This window comes from Primulina tabacum, chromosome 9 (genome assembly GCF_025594145.1).
Source record: "Primulina tabacum isolate GXHZ01 chromosome 9, ASM2559414v2, whole genome shotgun sequence".
NCBI lineage: Eukaryota > Viridiplantae > Streptophyta > Magnoliopsida > Lamiales > Gesneriaceae > Primulina > Primulina tabacum.
This window is the reverse complement of record NC_134558.1, coordinates 28,247,984-28,269,493: the sequence shown is the minus strand read 5'-3', so window position 1 is coordinate 28,269,493 and position 21,510 is coordinate 28,247,984. Positions and strand designations below refer to the sequence as shown.

At 37.2% G+C, this 21,510-nt stretch overlaps 2 protein-coding genes and 1 long non-coding RNA gene across 5 annotated transcripts; all 3 read right to left on the bottom strand.

The window, feature by feature from the left end:
• Positions 1-865: 865 nt before the first annotated feature.
• Positions 866-1,890, bottom strand: LOC142555109 (uncharacterized). Its single transcript, XR_012822329.1, has 3 exons — positions 1,589-1,890; positions 1,181-1,481; positions 866-1,103 (listed from the first exon to the last, which is right to left on the bottom strand). It is a non-coding gene; the product is annotated as an uncharacterized LOC142555109 (long non-coding RNA).
• Positions 1,891-2,256: 366 nt separating this feature from the next.
• Positions 2,257-3,290, bottom strand: LOC142504354 (protein FAR1-RELATED SEQUENCE 5-like). Its single transcript, XM_075617233.1, has 2 exons — positions 2,342-3,290; positions 2,257-2,264 (listed from the first exon to the last, which is right to left on the bottom strand). The coding sequence occupies exons 1-2, from the start codon at positions 3,288-3,290 to the stop codon at positions 2,257-2,259; spliced, it is 957 nt and encodes a 318-aa protein (XP_075473348.1).
• A 14,270-nt stretch (positions 3,291-17,560) lies between these two features.
• Positions 17,561-20,246, bottom strand: LOC142555108 (ylmG homolog protein 1-1, chloroplastic-like). 3 transcript variants are annotated; one of them, XR_012822327.1, is made up of 3 exons: positions 19,477-20,246; positions 18,146-18,576; positions 17,561-18,012 (listed from the first exon to the last, which is right to left on the bottom strand). XR_012822327.1 is itself a non-coding variant. In XM_075665778.1 (2 exons), the coding sequence occupies exon 1, from the start codon at positions 20,155-20,157 to the stop codon at positions 19,513-19,515; it is 645 nt and encodes a 214-aa protein (XP_075521893.1). In that variant the 5' UTR covers positions 20,158-20,246; the 3' UTR covers positions 17,561-18,012; positions 19,477-19,512. The 3 variants fall into 3 exon arrangements, 1 of the variants encoding a protein (XP_075521893.1); XR_012822328.1 differs by having other exon boundaries at positions 17,561-17,878; XM_075665778.1 differs by lacking the exon at positions 18,146-18,576.
• Positions 20,247-21,510: the final 1,264 nt, after the last annotated feature.

The window sequence follows — 21,510 nt, the reverse complement described above, 5'->3', positions numbered from 1 at the left end:
TTGTTTTTGCTGGAAAAAAACCTGGTGTTTATGATCGTTGGGAAGAGACACAAGTGCAAGTAAATGGATTTCGTGGGGCTTCCTACAAGGGATATCACAGTAAAGCAGAGACATTGAGAGCATTTGAAGAATATATGGAAAAACATTATGCCGCTTCAAGTTCGACGTCCACTGAAAGTTCAACGTCCACCGAAAATTCTAGTAGAAAAGCCAAACATAACGAAAAAATTGCTAAATTGATAGATGCTCAGGCAGACCTAGCCAGTGAGCAGCAGAAAAATGCCTTAAAAATGATTGAGATTTCTGAAGAGCTCAAAGCAATACTTGAATCTCTGAAAATTAGTGATGATGTCTAGTGTTTATTTCTTTTGACATGTTGGCTTAGTTTGTTAATGTACTGTTGTGATTTTTATTATGTTGTTACTTAGTTGTTTCTCAATGTACTAATGAGATGTTTCTTATGTTATTTCTTATGTTGTTTCTTCATATGTAAACGCATCACGTGTACAGTTCTGAAAGTTTTGTTTTAGCATCTAACAATTCTTTAACGGAATAACCAATTAAATTATGGTCTTCTTGGTACATAAAAACTCGGTCTAAAACAAAGGAATAAATTAATTGGTTCACACTTAACACATCTTTGTGACAGAATATCGGCAAGTGATTCCAGAATCACAGCAACAAGGCTCCTATAAAACCTTAGAATATTAGCAGTCGTCTCCATTATATGATAACATATACTTCAGTGAATATTTCTCTCATAGCTAGTTCAAGATGCCCATTTTTCAAAGTTCTATCAAACCTTGCTCAACGGAAACAATAAATGACAATCTCATTTAATTTGAAGCACTAAGCAGTAGAATAATCGAGCATTGAATTGATGTTAATTGTATCGGAATTCATTCAACCATCAGGAACTACAAACTCATAAGAACTACGATTGGCCATTACAGCCTAGAAAAGAAAAGGAGATTTGTGACCACAATTTCTGACCACAATTTCTGATACAACAACAAAGATTCTGCCAAAGCATTACTGAGAAGTTATAAACTCTTTGCTTTTGGAGTCCCCCCAATCTTCCTTCAATTTTCATGACTAAATCCCTAAACAACGTAAATTTAATTTAATCAAATATAAATTTGTAAAAAAATACCTATTTGATATTTACAACAGTCCTTACTTGATGTCCTTGTGATGTAGGAGGAGCCCCAAACGAATAAGATGGTAAATTAATTTGAGAAGCTTCAAAGAAATTAGTATAACCTACCTGCATTTTAAATATCAAAAAATATGTAATACAAATATGCATACAATTATGGAAAAAAACTAAGTTACCGTTTCACTTGAATATTGCATTTGGTCATTGTGCCCAGATACAGATGGAAATTGCGGGGATGCAAACTGATTTTGCGATAGTGATTGTATGAAGTTTATTTCCCGTGTTTTGTTGCCATCTTCTGAACATTGACCTTTTTTTTTCCCTATTATTTCATGTAGCGCGTTCAAACCAATATAAACATCAACTAGTACATAAAGTGTATAATATGATCATGTAGATGAATAAAATAAATTGTATATAAATACTTACTTGAGATTTCAGCTTTTCCTTTCCTTTACCTTTTCCCTTTTTGCTCGTACTATCCCAGTGTCGTGTAATATTTGCATTTGTAATCACTTTCGCTTTTGCAGTAAGAGGGTTACGAATGCATACTTCGCCTATTTCATCTTCACTCGGATCATCATCACACTGCTCGTTTATACTCAAATTTTGCACAAGATTGGAGATTTCATCTTTTGCGGTGTCAACCAATGTATATAATGTTTTTCTCGCACACTCATAGGGTTTGCTCAATTGACTTAGATCATATACCGATCTCAGTATTTGGTTGACAAATTCCATCTGAGATACATGAGCTCGGTATATGATCTAAGTCAATTGCACTGCCACTTTCTTGCAAATCGGTGCTAACTCGACTTTTTATGTTCTTCATCCATCTCCTCAAAATATAGCACTTGGGTATAACATTGACATCCATGCAATTAAACACCATCAAAACATGTTTACACAGAATGCCCATTGTCTCAAACTTACAACAACTGCACTTTATCTCATGACTTTGCTTATTGAACACCACATGCCTAACCATTGAGTTTTCATCATGAGATTTTACTTTGATCTGAATCCAATTCCAATCATTGCCAAAACAGGCTGGTGGTTCAAGAGATTTACAATTCAAAGAATTCACCAATTCAATTTCAAATAACTGATAAATAGAAATTGTATAAACATCAGCAGCATGAATCAACAAAGGATGGTTTTTCAAAATCTGTGGAGGCTTACCGTGACGACAACGAGTATCCTCTGTCTTCTCTTTCGACCGCCAATTTTTCTGAATCTTTGTATAATTAAGCACAAATTCATACAAAGAACTCATCTTATTGCCTGTATTTTTTAAAACCTTATTCGTGACTTCTCTCCTCGAAGTAGCCAATAGTCCCGCACTGAACTTCCCATTACTAAAAGCAGTCGCCCATTTTTTCCTGATTCTGTACATCCTATTCAACCACTTATGACCATCCAAATTATATGTATCAATCATGTATTTCCATGTTGCCTCAAATTCATATTCAGATTCACAACAATTCATACATTTATACCACAACTTCTTGAAATTTGAATCACCATTTAAACTACCAAAGTGTGAAGGAGCATTCTGATTTATATGCCATTGACATAACCGGTGATGTGAATCTGGGAAAACCGTTTCAATGGCATTCATCATGGCTTGACATTGATCTGAGAAGATAGTTTGCGGTTGCTTTCCATTCATAGAATCAAGAAATGTTGTAAACAACCATTCAAAAGAGCTTTCGGTCTCATCTGACATAAATGCCAAACCAAACATAACATTTTGCATATGGTGATTGATACCAACAAATGGAGCACAAATCAAATTATACTTATTTGTTTTGTAGGTCGTATCAATCGACAATACATCACCAAAAAATTCATAATCAACGGCACATCTATAATCCCTAAAGAAAAAGTTCATCACTCTATCGTCATCATCCAACTGAACATTCCAGTAAAAGTAATTATCCTTATTCGCCTTATCTATAAAATATTTAATAAGCGCAGTGGCATCTCCATTATCAACTTTTGTATGTTTTTTCAATCGACTCATATGATCATATGCATCCTTTCTGATAAAACCTAAATTCTCTATCCCACATGCTTCATGTTCCATAAAAGAAACAGCATTGGAGACAGATATTCCAGCATTTACCATGGCTTCTAAAGTCGATTTTTTTGCATGTGATATATTGCGTGCCGATCTCAACAAGTGATTTTGATCAGATGCAAACATTTCATGGTTATGCTCCTCCACAAATCTACTCCACCCGCCATTCACTTTCTTTTTCCCTTGTGATCTTCAATTTCGCTTTGCAAGTTAGTTCTAGTGATCAACTTTTGATAAATTAGAATCCTTTTACTAGAATTTCTTTCGTCTTTTGAACCTTCGCATGAACAGATGAATTCTTTGGACTGAAGTTCATTAGTATGAGAAAAACATCGTTGGTCACCCTTCCTCACACTAAAACCTTTGGCATGTGCATATTGACAATATAATAAATAGGCATCTTCCACACTATTCATAACCGTACCCACTAGTAGTTTACTCTTCAAAACATCAACAACCGAATTTTCATTTTGTACCTCAAAGTTTTCAACCACGTGGTGTTCAGTTTGCTCGTCATCTTCTTCATCGTAGTTTCCGTCCAACTCCTCAAGTGAAATTGGCTCGTTATCCTCCATATTCCAACTATGCAATCTGAAAAAACAAAAAAAAACAAAAAAATGAATAATACCAGTTATTTATACAACGAACGATTTCAATAAAACAACACATTGCAACCACTTCTATAAAATCATCTACTACATCTTCTCAATACCTTAAATATGCATTCCCAAAATAAAAATAATTTATTCACTGATTCCAGTTCATGAACAAAAATCTGTTGATAAAAATAAAAATAATTTTGTCCCAAATTTTATTCAATTGACCAACGTTGATATTAACTTCGGCTTCCTCTTCCTTTCTTCGGTATCACAACCAGAGCTACTCCGCTGTTGCTTGGAAGACATTATATAACAATTGCAGATCGAGGGGGGGGGTTTCCGATGAAGGTAACATTATAAAATTCATGAAATAGAATATAACCAGTACAGTAATACAACAGAGAACAAGTGAAGAATTCAAAAACTCGACCACTTCTTGTAAAAAATTATACCTTTAAAGGAAGCTGATGTCCCAATTTTTGTTCAACCTCGCAACGTTGAAGAAGTGTGAACGGCGGAAGAAGAAATGGGAAAGGGTAGTCTACAATTCTAAAATGAAAGATGTATGCGGGAAGTGAATTAATTTTTGAATTATTGGGTCAAACCCGTCAAACCCTAACCATAGTTATTGTTTTTTGTTATTTTTGGTTTAAAAATAAAAAGGAATAAATAGTCCACGTGGCACAATTTCAATGGATTCAGGCAATGCCTGTATATGCACAATCGAATTCACCCGATTACTTTGATCGTGTAAGCACAATCACTTGCGCTCGACAACAAATACTCGGCCCTTTCCCATCATTTTCACTATCTTGATGTTAATATGTCAAATTGTCTTCTCGTTTTCGACCAGAAAACTTTTGTGCTTGGACCAATTGCATTTTACCTTAGTAAGTTATTTGTGGTTTAAGATTTCTAGCTTTGACACCCGAGCACTTAGTGAGGTGGCGAGTTTGCATATGCTTCCCCTTCTACCGATCAGACCATCGAGCTGGGTCGGGAGACTCCCCATGAGAAGCACCTTAGGCTGACCAGGGCCTTAGAGGCTGATCTGTCTATGGCTAACCTGAAATGGTATGAGGTGGTCGAGTCCCACCTCGACCATGGTCTAGCTGACACTTTCTGAGATAGAGTTGGAATACCTGAGGGTTTTGCAGATGGCTATGCTCGAGCGGAGTGATCTAGCCCTCAATCCTCATCTTGGGCACCATTCCTTCTAGAAAGATCAAATAAACATGGGTCTTGTTTTCTCATCCCTAGAGTACTCCATGGAGTATGTAAATACTATATGGTTGGCCTGAGCCGATTAACCCCAAACTGTTACTTGACCCTCCTCTCCTTAGCTATTCTGTTAACAATTTTAAATTTTAGGATTACCACAAGTCTTCTACTTAGATTTGTGCATATAAAGAGGGTATGCTCGGGCCGATTTTATATCAACATGAAAACCGATAACCAATTTCTAGGCGGTAATCCTTCCTCTCACAAAGGATGTTCGAACCATTTGTTCTTTGTTTCCCACTCTGAGATGTATCAAAACTCTTGCCCCATGACTTGGGAGGATGAGATAACATCTCGAGAACCTTACCCTTTCGATCCCAAGCCTCAGATCCAAAATATTTGGTCAATATGTCGGCTAAATGTTTCCAAACACTGATCTTGATGCAAGATGATGTTATGTGTCATATTGTATTTTTTTCACAAGAGGGTTGAACCAATACAAGACATAAAAATGGTTCAGCTACCATAATTTTTTTTTTTTTTTGCCTACAGTTTTCTTTCACTTGTAGACGACATGATGTAAGTGTGGAGATGATCAAGGTAATGAAGAAAAAGAAAGATGGTCTCGCTGAGCAGTTCGAGCAGGATTCCCTAAGTCTCCGGACATGTTGGTCTAGAAAAAAATAAAAGGTGGTCAAGCCTGTGAATAAGGCTTCTTTGTGGCTCGGGGACTCATCTCTTCATGATGTTGAGGAGCTTGGGGGCTCTTTGAAGAAAACTCGGGCCGCTAAGAAAAGGCTGTTGTTGAGGTCGGTGATTCTCCACCCTGCTCACCCTTGCCTGGATTCCCGCACCTTTATATGGGCCTGAGAATTATTTGTTACTCGATTTCTCAGGTGTGATGGATCTGACGTAGATGCAACACTTGATCTCAGATACCGACCTCAAGCGGGTTCCGAAACTGTCTAAACAAGAACTAGATGAGCAGATAGCTCTCGGTTTCCTCTTAATAATAGTTGTTTCTACTTTCCTTTCTTCCTTGAATTTGTCAGTCGGTCAGTCTTTTTTTTTTTTTTTTTTTTTTTGTAGTAGTAGTAGTAATAGTAATAGTAATAGTTGGGCTCGACCTTGTTAATGAAATGCTCTTTGCTATGTATTGAAAATTTTATCTGAGCAGGACCTCTGCTTGAGGTATAACTGAGGATAAGTACAATGTAGTGAAATTTTATTAATTATTGAATATTTCATCTGAGCAGGATCTTTGATCGGGATTAAACTAAAACAAAGCATAATGGAATTTTACTAATGAACCATCGACTCGGGGAACAATAAAAGGAATAAAATAACGTAATTTACCAAGCACATGTACAATTTACCCAAGAAGAACCTTTGTATTTTTTTTAATCAAGAATAAGTAAAATTCTACATAATGATGGATAATCGACCTGAATAGGAGCTATGCTAGGGGCTTAATAAAGCGTAGCAAAATGTTGTGCAATTTTGCCAAGTAATAGGACAATTACCCAATTAGGATATCTTCCCAGGGAATAAAGAGTAAGTAAAATTCAATGAGATTTTACCAAGTGTTAATTCATAGACCAGACCAGGATCTCCGCACGTAGTTTAATAAAGAGCAAGTAAAATGCAATCTGATTTTACTAAGTACGGGTCATCGACCTAGAAAGGATCTCCGCCATGGGTGAAACTAAGAGTAAATAAAATGCAATGATCTTTACTAAGTGCGAGTTCATCGACCCAAGAAGGATCTCCGCCCTCGGTGTATTAAAGAGTAAGTAAATACTGAGTTGGTCGGGCTTTTGTGGTCTTCCATGCTCCGGTGTACTTACGAAATGTGCCAGACTATGATGGGTTTAAGGTGCCAAGCTGGTTGAGCTTTTTTGGTCTGCTAAGCTCCGTAAGACTTACAAAATGTGTCAGGTTGTGCTGGGATTCAAGGTGCCGATCTGGTTAGGCTTTTGTTGTCTGCCAAGTTCTGTTGGACTTACAAAATGTGTCATGTTGAGCTTGGATTTAAGGTGCAAAGTTGGTAGGGCTTTTGTGGTCCGCCAAACTCCGTTGGACTTTCGAATTATGCGAGGCTGTGCTGGGCTTTAAGATGCCGAGCTAGTCGGGCTTTTTAATTTTTCCAAGTTCTGTTGGACTTATGAAATGTTTCAGGCCGTGATGGGATTTAAGGTGCCGATATGGTCTGGATTTTGTGGCCTTTCAAGCTCTGTTGGACTTATAAAATGTGCCATGATTTGCTGGGCTTTAAGATGACGAGCTAGTCGAGCTTTTGTGTTCTACCAAGCTCCGTTGGACTTACAAAATATGTCAGGCTGTGTTGGGCTTTAAGGTGCCAAGATGGTTGGGCTTTACAAGTTCGAACTTGTGGACAATCTTGTAAGATGACCAAACATTGTTGGTCTTACATTTATTTGTATTTAGGAGACTGAATAAAGAATTTACGTAGACTAATTTATTGGCAAAAATATCCGCTTAAAACAAAAATCCCAAAAAAAATAATCTAGAAAAACATAAACATTTTTTTTAAAAAAAGAGAGAGACTATGATTCACTGACTTGTCCTGTGAGTCTTCTATGAGTAGCATATTATGAGATGACTGGCATTCCAAGGTCGTTTAGTCCTCTTTCCATCAGCATCTTCCAAGTAATATGTCGTTATTGCATATTTTTCCACAATATTGAACGATATTTCATACTTAGGATCCAGCTTTCCTTTCTCTCGTTGCCACTGAATCTTCTTTATAATCAAATTTACCAACTCAAATGCTCGAGGTCATACCCTTTATTATAAGCTTATACAATTCTTCTGCGATAGGCACTTAGTCGAACAGTTACTCAGCTTCTCTTTTCTTCTATTATATCCAAATCCATGGCCTGGAGGTGGTCATTATCCGAGCCATAATTTATTACTCAAACACTATCTTGACCGATTTCCGCGTGTAGGATAACTTCCTAGCAATAGACCATATTATAAGGAGTTTCTTATGTGCTTTCTTGTTCAGTAGTGCGATAAGACCATAAGAAACTTGGGAGCTCGCCTACCTAATTTTCTTTTAGCTGAATTGGGCCTGATTTTCAATGTTTGTATGATTGATTGTTTTGTAACTTTGAGTTGGACATTGCTCTGTTGGTAGGATATTGACATGAAGAATTGCTTGATCTTCATTTCTCTGCACCACTCTTGTAATTTCGACCCACAAAACTATCTTACGTTGTCCGAGATAAGCCGTCTTGGTATGCAAAATGATAGAAAATGTTTTTCCAGAGAAAATTTAACACTTCCTTCAATGTTATCTGAGCTAACGACTCAGCTTCCACCCACTTTGAAAATTAACCCACTACTACCAATAAGAATTTTCTCCGACTTGTTGCTACAGAGAAAGGACCCACAATATCTAAGCCTCATTTATCAAATGTTCATTGCGACACAATGGATTTCATGAGTTTAGCGAGTCGCCACTATAAATTAGCATGTCGCCGATAACTTTGGCACATTCTCGTTGTGGCTATGGCATTTTTCTTCGTAGTAGGCTAGCAGAATCCAACCAGTAGACCTTTCTGAGCCAAACCCATGCTACCCTGATGATTTCCGCAGTAGACCTCATGGATTTCTTTAAACACATAATTTGCTCTTTTTTCTCTGTTTTCTCCTAAAAATTTTAAAAGGGCTAGAAAAAGACCTCTTGTACGAAGTGTTGTCTAGGAAAACAAAACAAATGGCTCTTCTCTTGATTTCCCACCTTCTTTTCTGCTTGGTTGAAAAGGTCCCTCGGCTCAAATATTGATGAATATTGTATCTCCAATCTCCTTACTTTATTTCCAATGTGATTTATTAGTTTTCTCGAGAGTCTAACTCCTGCTCGGAAACTTCAAATTTGTGGAATAAGACTAATGAACTTTCTATTTTTGCAAGCTGATCGAATTTCCCATTCTCGATTCTGAAGATGTGCTAGATGATGAGCTCGGTAAATGCTTACCAGGATCGGTTGACGGATTGAGCGTGTTTAATCATTTTGACATTCTTCGGTTCAAATTTCCCTTACCTTGTTGAACCACGAGCATGGAATCTGAGTGGGGCAAGGCTCGAGAGGTTCCCATGCTCTGGACAGCCTTAAACCCGAGAATGAGGGCTTCATACACCGGTTCGGTATTCGATGTCAGTTCAGCTTGATGGATAGATTTTTTTTTCTCGCCCCAAGGTGAGATCATGTGTACCCAACCCCACTGCTAATCTGACAGGAAGATGCATCCACAAATTTTCCACTGCTATCTTTCTTTACTTGAATAGTTTCCGCTATGAAATATACCAATTATTGGGCCTTAACAGCGGTCCGGCGTTCAAACTTCACATCATACTAACCGAGCTTAGTTACCCATTTAACTAGCCTTCTTGAAGTATCCAGAAGAAGACAATTTTCCCCAAAGTGTTGTCGGTGAGCGCGATGATAGGATGTGATAAGAAATACAGCCTTAATTTCTTAGCTTTGATGACAAAAGCCAAAGACAAATTTCTTGCATAGTGTAGTTGATCTCGCTCCCTTCAGAGCATGACTAACAAAGTAGATTGGTTGTCGATCAGAACTATCTGTTCAGACCAACACCAAACTCGTAGCTCGGGGTTGTTTATTCAGGACATATATTCATGAGATAAATCTGGACAATGCCGAGTGACAGCTATATAATCATATAACACTTCACATCGAGTGGGTTTATTCAGGACGAGCAGCTTGCCTAATTAAGATTTCAGCTCTTGGAAATCTTGTTCACTCTGCATTCTATTTAAAATTAGAGGCTTTGCGGAAAATCTTAAAGAGAATAAGGGCCCGATCGGGCAATCTGGAGATAAATCTAGATAATGCCGCAATCTATCCAAGCATCCTTTTCATTTCATGAATATTCCGGGGCGATCCCATAGTGGTTAGGGCATTTAGTTTTTCTAGATTAGATTCAGTGCCTCGTTGAGTAATCATATATCTTAAGAACTTGTCTGTCTTCATGCCAAAATTGTTTTTTCTTGGGTTTAGCTTCAATTGGTAACTTGCTAGAGTAGCAAAGGTTTCATCAAAAAATGGATGAACTCTTCGGCTGTTCTAGCATTCACCAGAATATCATCCACAAAAACTTCCACATTGAGACCGATCTGATCTCTAAATACTATGTCCATGAGCCTCTTGTAAGTGGCCCGAATTTCTTGAGCTCGAAGGTTATAACAAAATAAGAAAAAGTTCCATCTGAAATGATGAAACTAACTTTATCTTTATCCTACTCAGCCAAAGGGATCTAGTGGTACTAATGATAATGATCCAGAAAGCGTAGTAGTTCATGCTCGACAGTAGAATCGACGAGTTGAAATTCGGAGCAGTGGATACAGTCTTTTGCGCAATCTTGATTAAGATCTTGGAAGTCCACACGCATTTTCCATTTTCTCGCCGCCTTAAGTACGAGCACAACATTAGATAACCAGCTCAGAAATTGTACTTCTTTTATGTGGCCCGCCTTTTACAATTCTTCCACCTTCTCTCTTATAACCACATCTTTTTCCGACCTGAAGTGCCTCATTTTTTCTATCACATGTCAGGCATATAAATAAATAAATATATATATATTTATATTTTCTTTTTAAAAGCTCACATTTCGAAATTCTCATTTAAATATTTTGCATGCATGCAACACTACTGAAAAATATATCATTTAAAAATAATCGCAAATATTAGACAGTAAAAATAGGGCAGTTTAAAATGGCCGAGCTCATCCAACAAAATATGCGAAAACATAAACGAGTGAAATCTTAAAAATCGACAGCATATAAAAACCAGTGTATAAAAATGCTCATGCTCTCTCAAAACGCATAATAACATCATGTGCGGAAGAAATGTGGTCATCGGGTCGTACTCACACATCCAGTCCTGCCGCCTCAGAGTTTGGCACCTCAAGTCCCCTCATAAACGTTCTCACTTGCATCACACACGCCTAGAGAGTCTAAAGACTCAACACACATGTACCAGAAATAACAAGTACATATACATAGCACACAGCAGTGAAAATATACTGTAATCAGCATACCTTTCATGCACATAAAAAGCGTAAATTCAGACGTACCCTATGAAATAATCTCTATATGAAGTGTGAACGTTTCCCCAAAACATGTAAGACATGGACCTAAAATAGTGGTTTAAAAATCATGGACAAGTGCATAGGCGCTGGACATTGCTGGGCTGCGGCGCTGCCTAGCATGCCTAGCACCGCGGTGCTAGCAGGGCCGCAGCCATAGCGCTGCGACGTCACAAGGGCAGCGTCCGTGGCGATAGGCTTGCGAAAGCCGGGTGCTGCGGCGCTCCCCATAGAGCGCTACGGCCCTAACTCTGTGCAAACTCGACCCCAAATGAACAATCTTGATGCAAACTCTAAGCCACGCCCTATCGACTCGAACGGATGCAACGAGACCCATCATAGGATGCTATGGAAATGATTCAAACTCACACAAACGTCCCAAAACAACGACGCACAACATACAACACAACACAACCCATAAACACGAATTTTGACACCAAAATGCTTCCTACGACTTCTAATGCAACCAAGTGCCTAATGACATGAAACGAATCACCAAAAATCATCCAAACATCATACCAAATATACCTAAACGCATCTGTGATCACCCGACGATTCTCAACGAAGTCTGCAACAAACAATACTCAAGAACATGTAAATAACATGTTTTCATAACAATACAATTTGATCAGTCACACGAGAAAAATCATAACGTACTCGTTTCTTGTCCAAAAATTACGAATTTACTGTCAAATCGAAGATATCAAAAAGTACTACGTTTCATACGTTGAAATTTTTTCCAGAATATCAACCAAAAATTCACAGTATTCGAAATAACATCAAACTCAGTTTTTAAGATCTAAAAATCGTTTCTAAATCGATCAAACGTTTTTGCTCAAATTTTTGCATATTATACATGAATTTTTGTACACAATAAACATCAAAACATATACTATGAAAAGATCGATGCAAAAACGAAAGAATATACATGCCTTTAATTTTTAAAAATCACGATACGGCAGATAACGATGCGAGGGAATGCGAGACTCGATCCGGGACAGCTTGCGGCACGATTTTTTGTTCGAAAAACCAACGTAAATCTTCAGGAATTATGCAAGGGAAGGTGGCTGCTGAAATAACCTAAGAACCCTAGGTTTTCTCCTCCAAAAAGAAATGTATATGTGTGTTTTGTGGGTGTTGAATGTGTGTGGGTGTATATGTGTGTGCGTGAGTGTTAGTGAGTAAGGGGAGAAAATTTTGCTTAATTAAATAAGTAATTGACTATTTAGAGGCTAATCATTCTTAGATAAATAATTAGTAATAAAAAAAATAATACTAATCTAATTACTTAACCCCATTAAAAGATTAAATAAACAAATTTGCAAAGTTTAAAAATCCAACTACTCAACTTAGTAATTTAGTGGAAAAGCTTAAAAAATCTCAAAATCACCTAATAAATTAAGTTAGGTTTTAAGATGCTTAAAATTTCATAAATATTTTAAAATACCAAATTTCATGACTTGAATTAAAATACCACATTTTCTCAAAATCGCCTAAATCGTCGCTGGTGTCTTTTCCCTATTCCGCATCAAATATTCGCCTGAAACATAAACTTAAGAAAATATTTTAACACGCATCAATTAAACATATAATAATTTAAAATAAGTTAAATCATAAATCATGCATGGTTAAAAATCATTTTAAAATTAAATAAATAATTTAACCAATTAAATAAATGAATGAGTTTACGTGTACTGATTTTGGGCTCTACAGTTACTCCCTCGATTAAACAAATTTCGCCCTCGAAATTAAATCTTACCAAACAACTCCGGGTAGCGACTTCTCATATCTGCTTCGGTCACCCAAGTGACCTTCCTCCACTGATTGATTCGGCCATAGATTCTCTATCATACCTCATATTCCTTCCACCATAATGTACACCAACCCTACTGTAATTGCGGTCTTTTTCATGAAAAAATTCTGTTTTCTTCTTCTTTACCTCAAATATAATTTTCCGAGGTACCCAGCACTTCTTTAAAGTAAATCCCGACTTAATGGACATATCCTCACCTCCACTCCTTCTTTCATTGATTAAGAAATGTAAGTCAGTACTGCTCACATTCATATTGGCTACCGGGTGAAAGAGATCTTCATCCACTATCATTGTTTTTTTTTCCTGAAAATTTTAGGACTCCCTTGTTGATTATTTCATGCAAGACATTTTTGAAAGCCCAACAAGCATTAGTACTATGGTTGAAGGAATTGTGATACTTACAGTAATCTCTTCCTTTAATCTCCTCTCTGGTGGGCAGCTTATGATCTGGGGGGAACATTATAAACTTTTCCTTCACCAAGTGATCAAATATTTCTTCTGTCTTTGACGAATCGAAAGTATATGGTGTTTGCACTGGAGGAACGTTTTTCTTGGAAAGTTCTTCGCTCTTGCATCTCAAGAAATGGACGATGCGTGATCCGGAATTTGCCACTTCCGCCAAAGCGACTTCCTCAACTTCTTGGAAATAAGAGCCCAATGTAGATTTCTTTTGTGACTCTCCTCCCTCAGTAATTCTTCATATTCTGATACTTTGGCAGCAAGCTCATAAAAATCATGAAATTCCATCCCCTGGAACTTCTTTCTAAGTTCAAAATCAAGCTCTCGCTGTGCCATCTTCACACACTCTGGTTCAGGAAGGAACACTCGGCATCTACTTCTCACTTTCTTGAATTTAAAAATGAAATCATTAGCGAATTCCCCCGGTTTTTTGACCACCCTCGACAATTCCGCTATACTAATCTCAGGTACTGTTCGGAAAAATTGTGTATGGAATTGACATTCCATATCATGCCAAGTCATAATAGAATTTCAAGGCAGCGTCGCATACCACATGAAAGCACTGCTAGTCAAAGAATTTGGGAACAATCATAATTTGTAATAATACAAATTCTCCAGATTTGCTAACTCCCCACATTGGATTGTAAACATTGCCACATATTCCACGCTAGATTGACCATCTTCCCCAAAGTATAAAGTGAAGTCTGGAATGCGGTATTCTCGTGGATAAGGGTTGTCACGATCAACAATGTCGGAATATGGTTTGTGAAACTCTGGTCGGTTGATTGGCCTCACTCCTGGGCCATACAACTCTTGAATAACATCATGTACCGTGTCAAAATCCAACACTGGAGTTTTTCGTAGCTGGTGTGGGGAATAAATTGCCCCTCGGTGTTATTCCCCGAATTTCGTACTGCATACCCGCGCATTCCCCCATCACCATACATCCCTGGATGCAAGTTAGGAGACGTCACAGAGAATATATTATCGGTCACTTGTTTATTGTTACTGAAATTTTGGTATTTCAACCCCAAATCCTCATCCTTTTTGTGCGGAGGAGTGTACCTTCCTTCCCTGGCAGATTCAGGAATCGGTGCTTCTCCCCAGCGGCGATTTTTACCTGCTTGAGAAATTCCCGATCCTTGGCCTTGATCTTTAAATAGTTTAGTGTTAGCTTCTTGAAGTTTATCATTTTCTGGCGTAATAATCTCGCCTTTTGCAGACTTTCTCAATTCCTTTACTTCTGCCACAAATTTCATCATGACAGTAGTGAGAGCTTTGGTCATTTCTTTAAGATCACTGTGGATATTTCTCTCCATGGTCAACATAAAGTTTGTTGAAGCCTCATCGCCACCAGAAACTGTAACTCCTTCCTTCACAGCCTCTTCTTTGAACTGGCGTACAAGTCTTTCTACCTTTCTTCCATCTGCATCAATTTCTTCTTCCTTTGAGCGGTGACATTTCCCCTGTGATGGAGGAATTCCTTCATTCTTCTCAGTACGCTTTGGAGGCATTTGGTCCCACTGGGCGTGCCAATTTGTTTGACTCGAAAATTGCGGATCGTGCCAAATGTGAAATGATCCGACTCTTTTAGCAAAACGTTGTAGGTCTCGATTCGGTCGTAAGTTCTTACTCCTTCGAAATGGCTCAAAAACGCAAACACAAAATGAGGAATATGACAAAATTACAGGAGAAATCCATTAACAACATCAAATATCATTATGTTGCAATGAACCTGACCAATATTTTTACAAAGAAGATTGATGAACATATGGAATATTTAGAATACTTTGCTACTGGAACTAGAAATTGACATAAACAGACATAAAATTGATAAGGAATTCTGCAGAGCTTTGCTGTAGATTTTGTTGGATGTGTTTGTTAATGTTCTTTTTTTCTGATTACTCCTTCTGCTTTTGTCACACTCCATGGAGGAGTTTCAACTACATTCCACGATCACTCATGTTGGGTCATGGCTCAACTCCTCAGATCGTGCTTTTTTTGGACTAACTGCCTGCAACTTTTGTGGGCTTAGCTTCTGTTGGACTGTGGCTTGGAATTCCATGTGCTTTGGTAACTCTTGTGGGCTTAGCTTATTTTAGGTATAAAAAATGCCCCCTATAGCCAATTTGGCCCGTGGGCCAAAATATTTTTAGGCAAGACAGCAATATAAAAATCTTTCCATAAAGTTCTATATCTTTTACAGATTCCTAATTTGTAAGTTTTGAGTTCGAAGATTTTACATGAATATATATGTGCTTAATTTACCGGGTTTTCTGGAATTGAACAACCTTTCCTTGCGTATAAGAAGATTTTTACTTGAAGAGGCGACGTGTTCCGGCTTTCAGGAGCTGGGATTTTAACGACACCGAGTATCTGTCTTACACACAGTGCTTCGAAACATCAAGGCCAGGAAGGTTTCTCCGAGCACAAAGATCCTTCTAACGCTAATGAGGTATTCGCAGCTCCTAGCCGCGGAATCAGACGACAGCTCTGCTCATCTTGCAAAATGCGTGTATGTATGCATGTATATTTTCTTGATAAAGTTGTGCTCGGTTAGGTGTTTTGAATAAGAGTGATTGGTTAGTTTTAGGTAAAATAAGTATGATGTCAGCGAGCCTCGGGTGATCAAGAATGATAAATGGCTGGTTGGTGAATCCGTTAGTAGCAGCAATAAAAAATAGTGAAATGAAAGTAAATTCAAGGCCAAGGCCGATGCCAGTTATCTCAGTATCAGAAACTAAAGCTATTGATGAAGATTTGTACACCATTTCTCCTGAACTCCTCCAGGCACACACCACCAAAAGAGTATATGTTGCTGCTTAAACCACCAAACAGGATCTGCTATATTTTTAAGGTCCCATTTAGGATGGTTTAGTATTTGCTAGTACTCTGAAAACATGTGAAATCATTTCGTACCAAAGATAAAACATTACATGACATGCTTGTTTCATCCACGATCTGACTTAAGTTTTACAAATGATTGAGTTATTTATGTTTTCTCTAAATGTGGATTATAATATTATACATCATTCGTCGTAACATTCCATGAGCCAAACGATGACTCCTTGTATTCATCATCCACAGTCGGATACATGCGACAATATGTTGATATATAGGACTTTCTTACAGTTTTATGCATCTAACGGTGTTAACTAGTCATTGTGTGTTCATCTGGCTATGGAATAAACAAACCCTTTTCTTATTTATCCAAGTTTTAGATTGGATAACGCGCTTAGATTGAGAAATGCTGGGAAACATGGTAAATAACCTCGTAAAAAAATCGGTTTAAAAAATTTAACCTCTTTCTTTTTTGAAACATTGTTCCATGCATTGGAACATGTGTTTATAGTTTCTAAGCATTCTTCTACACCTGATACTATGCGTTTTTTGCAAATGCGAAGATCAGCGGACCCAAAAAATGATTAAAGAAAGTTGTAAATCAAAAAAAGAAAATTTGAGTGTGGTCGTTTCTTAAAACTCTCCTAGAAGTTCATTATGGGTTTTGTATGTCGTCACCTAAATCTGACCATTTTATCAGATGGAAACTGAATCGGTGTCATCATGGTTAGAAGTACGTTTTACTGTCTCTGTCTCTTACTTTGTGCCGACTGCAGAGAAGGTTTGGGGTATCTTTTCAAGCTGCATCCATCCCAAATGCTCCTTCTAAGCCCGGTTAACATCGCGTACTCTCGTCTTCTGAATCGATCTAGTTCTCATATCTAAATGATGTTTCGATATCTTATTCTAAGTATGTATACATGAAATAATAATTGTATCGACTCACTTCTCACGTTTCGAATAGTGTTTCAATCTCATATTTCATGTATATATACGTGATGGGAACAAGAAATTGTAACGATAGATTTGCATCTAAGATCAGATCTTGAGAGTTTAATCTACAGTTCTTGAAAGGTCTCCATTCTCAAAACAAGGGAACATTATCTAATCCTCACTTCCTTCCACTTGTTCTGTTCATAGCGTGATGCTTTTTATGTTGCGTTTGGATGTGAATATTGATTTGTATGGAATGATTTGAATCGATGATGGATTTGAAACTTTAATTAAAAAGGAACACTATCTCGGATAGATTTAAATTCGAAATCATATATTCGAATACGTCAATCCAAACACGCTCAGTAGGGAGCAGACAATTTAGATGAGGAGAGGATGGCGAGGGACCAATTGAATACACATCATCAATTCTTTAGTTGTTCTCTCCCATTTGTCGTGAATCCATCTCTATCAATATGTTGAATCCACTTAATTCATCTCTTCTTGACGTAAAATGGAGACTCGAACAATGTAAAAGTTTCAGCATAGAATCTGCGGTTTGCTATCTCCAAAGACAACCGCTTAATATTATTTGCTCTTGTTCACAGCACGGATCAAGAAAATCGAGAGCGGCTGAAACATACCCAGAATAAGCGGCCTAAATATATTTGAAAGGAGAGAAACAAGGATTTTTACAAAAAATATGCATAAAAGTCGAGTCTTTTTCGAGCAAAGGAGCAATTTTTCCCCTGCCGGATCTGCTCTGGCTAAAGAGGAGAACAATAGAAACAACAGTGAAATCAAAGGCGCTTCAAGAATGCACCTTGAGACTAATGATCAGGAATTTAATAAGAGTTTGTGTGGAATGGAAAGGGAAAATGAAAAATCAAAAGCATTCACCTTCAGTAAATAACGCTCAGGTACTAGCACAATTAGAGTCCCGCTACCGAATTCTAGGATAAACATGGAACTTAGTTATGTGAAGAATCGAAACAGACTTTGAAATGGTAATATCTCTCATTGTTAAACAATTGAATCCCTAGTTTCTCCTGTAATATTAAAAGGGCACAGGGCGAGAAATTCACTAAATTCAAAGTTTTTTTCTAGAAAGTATGGTTGAAGGCCATATCGAAATGAAAGTTAACGCTGCAAGTATAAGAAATCTAATACAAACAGGAGCTAGAGGCCGAATCTCTACAACGCTTAGATCGCAAATTCTCGAATGCAAGCAACAGAACACGGTAATAGCCCCATATACCCCCCAACAGTGTTCAGATTCTTGTGAACTTCTAGCTGGAGACCGCACTGATCGGATTACATGAATACATTTTCTAACCGTCCACATATGAAGATGAGTAAGAACTTCAAATAAATTTAACAGCAACACGATCAATTCAGTTGTACTACAAATTAAAGGGAACGGCAATTAACTGAGCATCAATTAGCTTTGACTATTTTTGCCACAAACTGGATTTATACATCAAAGCATATGAATTATGTCAGTATCTCAGATTCCTCCACGACAAGCACAGAGTGTCTACAGAACTTTATGGCCTAACCCACCCAGAAGGCTATATTTTGAACTCAGGCATCGCTCCCATGCTTATAGCCAAATATTGGTACTATAATCGACAATCGACCAAACAAAAGGAGTAACTTGAAAGGGCTTATGTTGAGCTGGTGTTGATAATGTGGTGCATATTAATATTATAGTCTCAATCAGCATGCAAGCATCAAATACTGACAGGTGAGCAAAGACAGGTAATAGTGAGTAATTTCGGCTAGTCAGTGGGTGAACATACGTGTCATATCCACTCCACAAGCATCTAGGACTGGAAGCCTAGTCTTTTGGACAATCGGTAAATAACTCTAATCCTATGTTATAGAAGTCAAGAGGATGCCGATGATACACTTAGTTATCATGATCATTCATAGTATTTGTTTAAACTTTTAAGCTTTGCTTCTAATAAACAAGGGTTGCCGATTATATGCTCCTACTCTGAACTCAAAAGATTCTGTCAAGACTCAAGAACCATCTAGCAGGGTTACCAAATCAGAGAACCAAGAACTCATAACAATACGTTAACAATGTCTCAAAATTTTACAAATGAACACCCAAAATTATGTAAATAAAAGTGGCATAATTCAGCGAATACAACTCATTGGTAAGATAATGCTTTATCAAAATTTAAAAAAAAAAAAATTAACTTGGCTCCACTAGTCTCCAATACTTGGCCAACTATTGCCGTTCAACTCAATCAATTGCCTCAGGAAGCTTGCCTGCTGCTGTTCAAAATCGAACCCAACGTCCCCAAAACCGCAAAAGCCAAAAGCGGACTAACATCCAGCGTGTTGAAAACTGGGGGAATAATATTCCTAAAGAGATTCAAATACGGATCACACAAGTCCCGAATAGCAGATAGCGGCTGCCTATCCCACGGTATATTGGGAAACCAACTCAACAAAACCCTAACCATCAAAACCCCACTGTATATATCCAGCCATTTCGCCATCCCCGCCGCCACCACCGTGAAGGGCGTGTTCAAAGACCCTGTCGGCACGTTCTTCATCGCAGCAAAAAACGCGGGCCCGGCGGCGGAGATCATTGGTTCCTTCAACTGTAGGCCTAAGCTCAAAATTCCACGGGACAACAACTTGGAGGCTGCAAGCGTGATTGCCAGGAGGGTTGTGACCGTACGGGTTGACCCGGAGAGTAAATATTGAGCGGGAATCGCATTTTGGCGAGGCTTAATTAATGGATTTTCAGGTATTCGGGGAATTGAAGCGTAAATTCTTGATTTTGATGGGATTTGAAGCGGAGAAAAGAATAGGGGTTTAGGTTTTGAGAAGAAGGGAAGGCGGTGATTGACGGAGGTGAGGAGGGTTTGAGAAGCTACGAGAGAAGAAGCCATAATTGTTTCTGTGGGTTTAGATTGTCAAATGATAAAATCTCGATAACCTTTCGATTGATTCGATGGTATTTGTGTGAAAGGAGGTGTTTGGTAGTTGGTACTTTGGTTTAAAGGTTTATTTCTTTGAATACAAAAAATCCATATTAGAAGATTCTTTCATAAAAAATAAATAAATAAAATTCTTTCAGATCTGAATAATAAAAATATTATTTTTCATGCGAAATATCGACTAGTTTGACATATTTTATAGATATATATTCATGAAATCGTCTCACAAAAAACGTATTATATAAATATTAATTTTCACTCCAAATATAAATAAGATCTAACTATCATATAGATCATAATATCATCTCACATAAAAATGCATGGATGTATTCATGTAGAGATTTACTTATGTTTTTAAAATAACATATTTTTATAAAGTTTATTGATTTTTATTAACTTCTATATAATTCTACATGGCTTGTATTACATTTTTATTTAAAATATTTTGTAGAACCGAGTGCTTACCGCTTTACCAAAAACTATAGCTGGTGGTAATGGTGCAACTCAAATCTTTTAAACCGCACAGCAGCTCAAGCATCACGGTTCGATCGCTCTACCAAGCACGGAAAATTATTGCATACAACAATCTTCATTCCAATAATTGCACTCCGTGTAATCAATGGAAATTGAACACGTGACTTAGGCTCTGATACCAATTGTAGGATTGAGTTCTTACCGTTTTACCAAAAGCTATAGCTGGTGGTAATGGTGCAACTCAAATCTTTTAAACCGTACAGCAGCTCAAGCACCACAGTTCGATCGCTCTACCAAGCACGGACAATTATTGCTACCCAACATATTTTTACATATATTTACAAATGGAATTTTTATATGAAAAATAAACTAATTATATCTAAATATAAAAACATAAAATATATTTAATTAAGGTAAATTTGTGAAAAATACTTGTGTCAATATTTGAATTAAGATTCAGTATCTAAGCATAATTTTTTAAGAATCGGTACCTGACAATATTATAATTTTAGTTTTAACTCCCTACAAACCCAAGTTTACATTTTTGCTCTTTTATTATTTAAATAAATATATTATTTTATCCACAAAAATTACACGTTCTTCTTTATCTAAAATATAATTTTTAAAAAATATTGTTTCTCAATTATCATAGAATAAGAGTAAATACTTATTTTGACATACAATTTACCTATTATGGGGTTTCAGATACTTGATTTTGCTCTTTAAATACTCCAAATGTAAGAAAATACTACATTTTCGAGTACTCACCACAAATTCAGTCATTATTTTTCTTTTAATGAAAAATGCATTAGGATGACTTATTCATGTCAT

Bases quoted from the DNA above. Each gene is read 5' to 3' on its own strand.
- LOC142555108 (XM_075665778.1), bottom strand. From the start codon at position 20,157: ATGGCTTCTTCTCTCGTAGCTTCTCAAACCCTCCTCACCTCCGTCAAT.
- LOC142504354 (XM_075617233.1), bottom strand. From the start codon at position 3,290: ATGGTAAATGCTGGAATATCTGTCTCCAATGCTGTTTCTTTTATGGAA.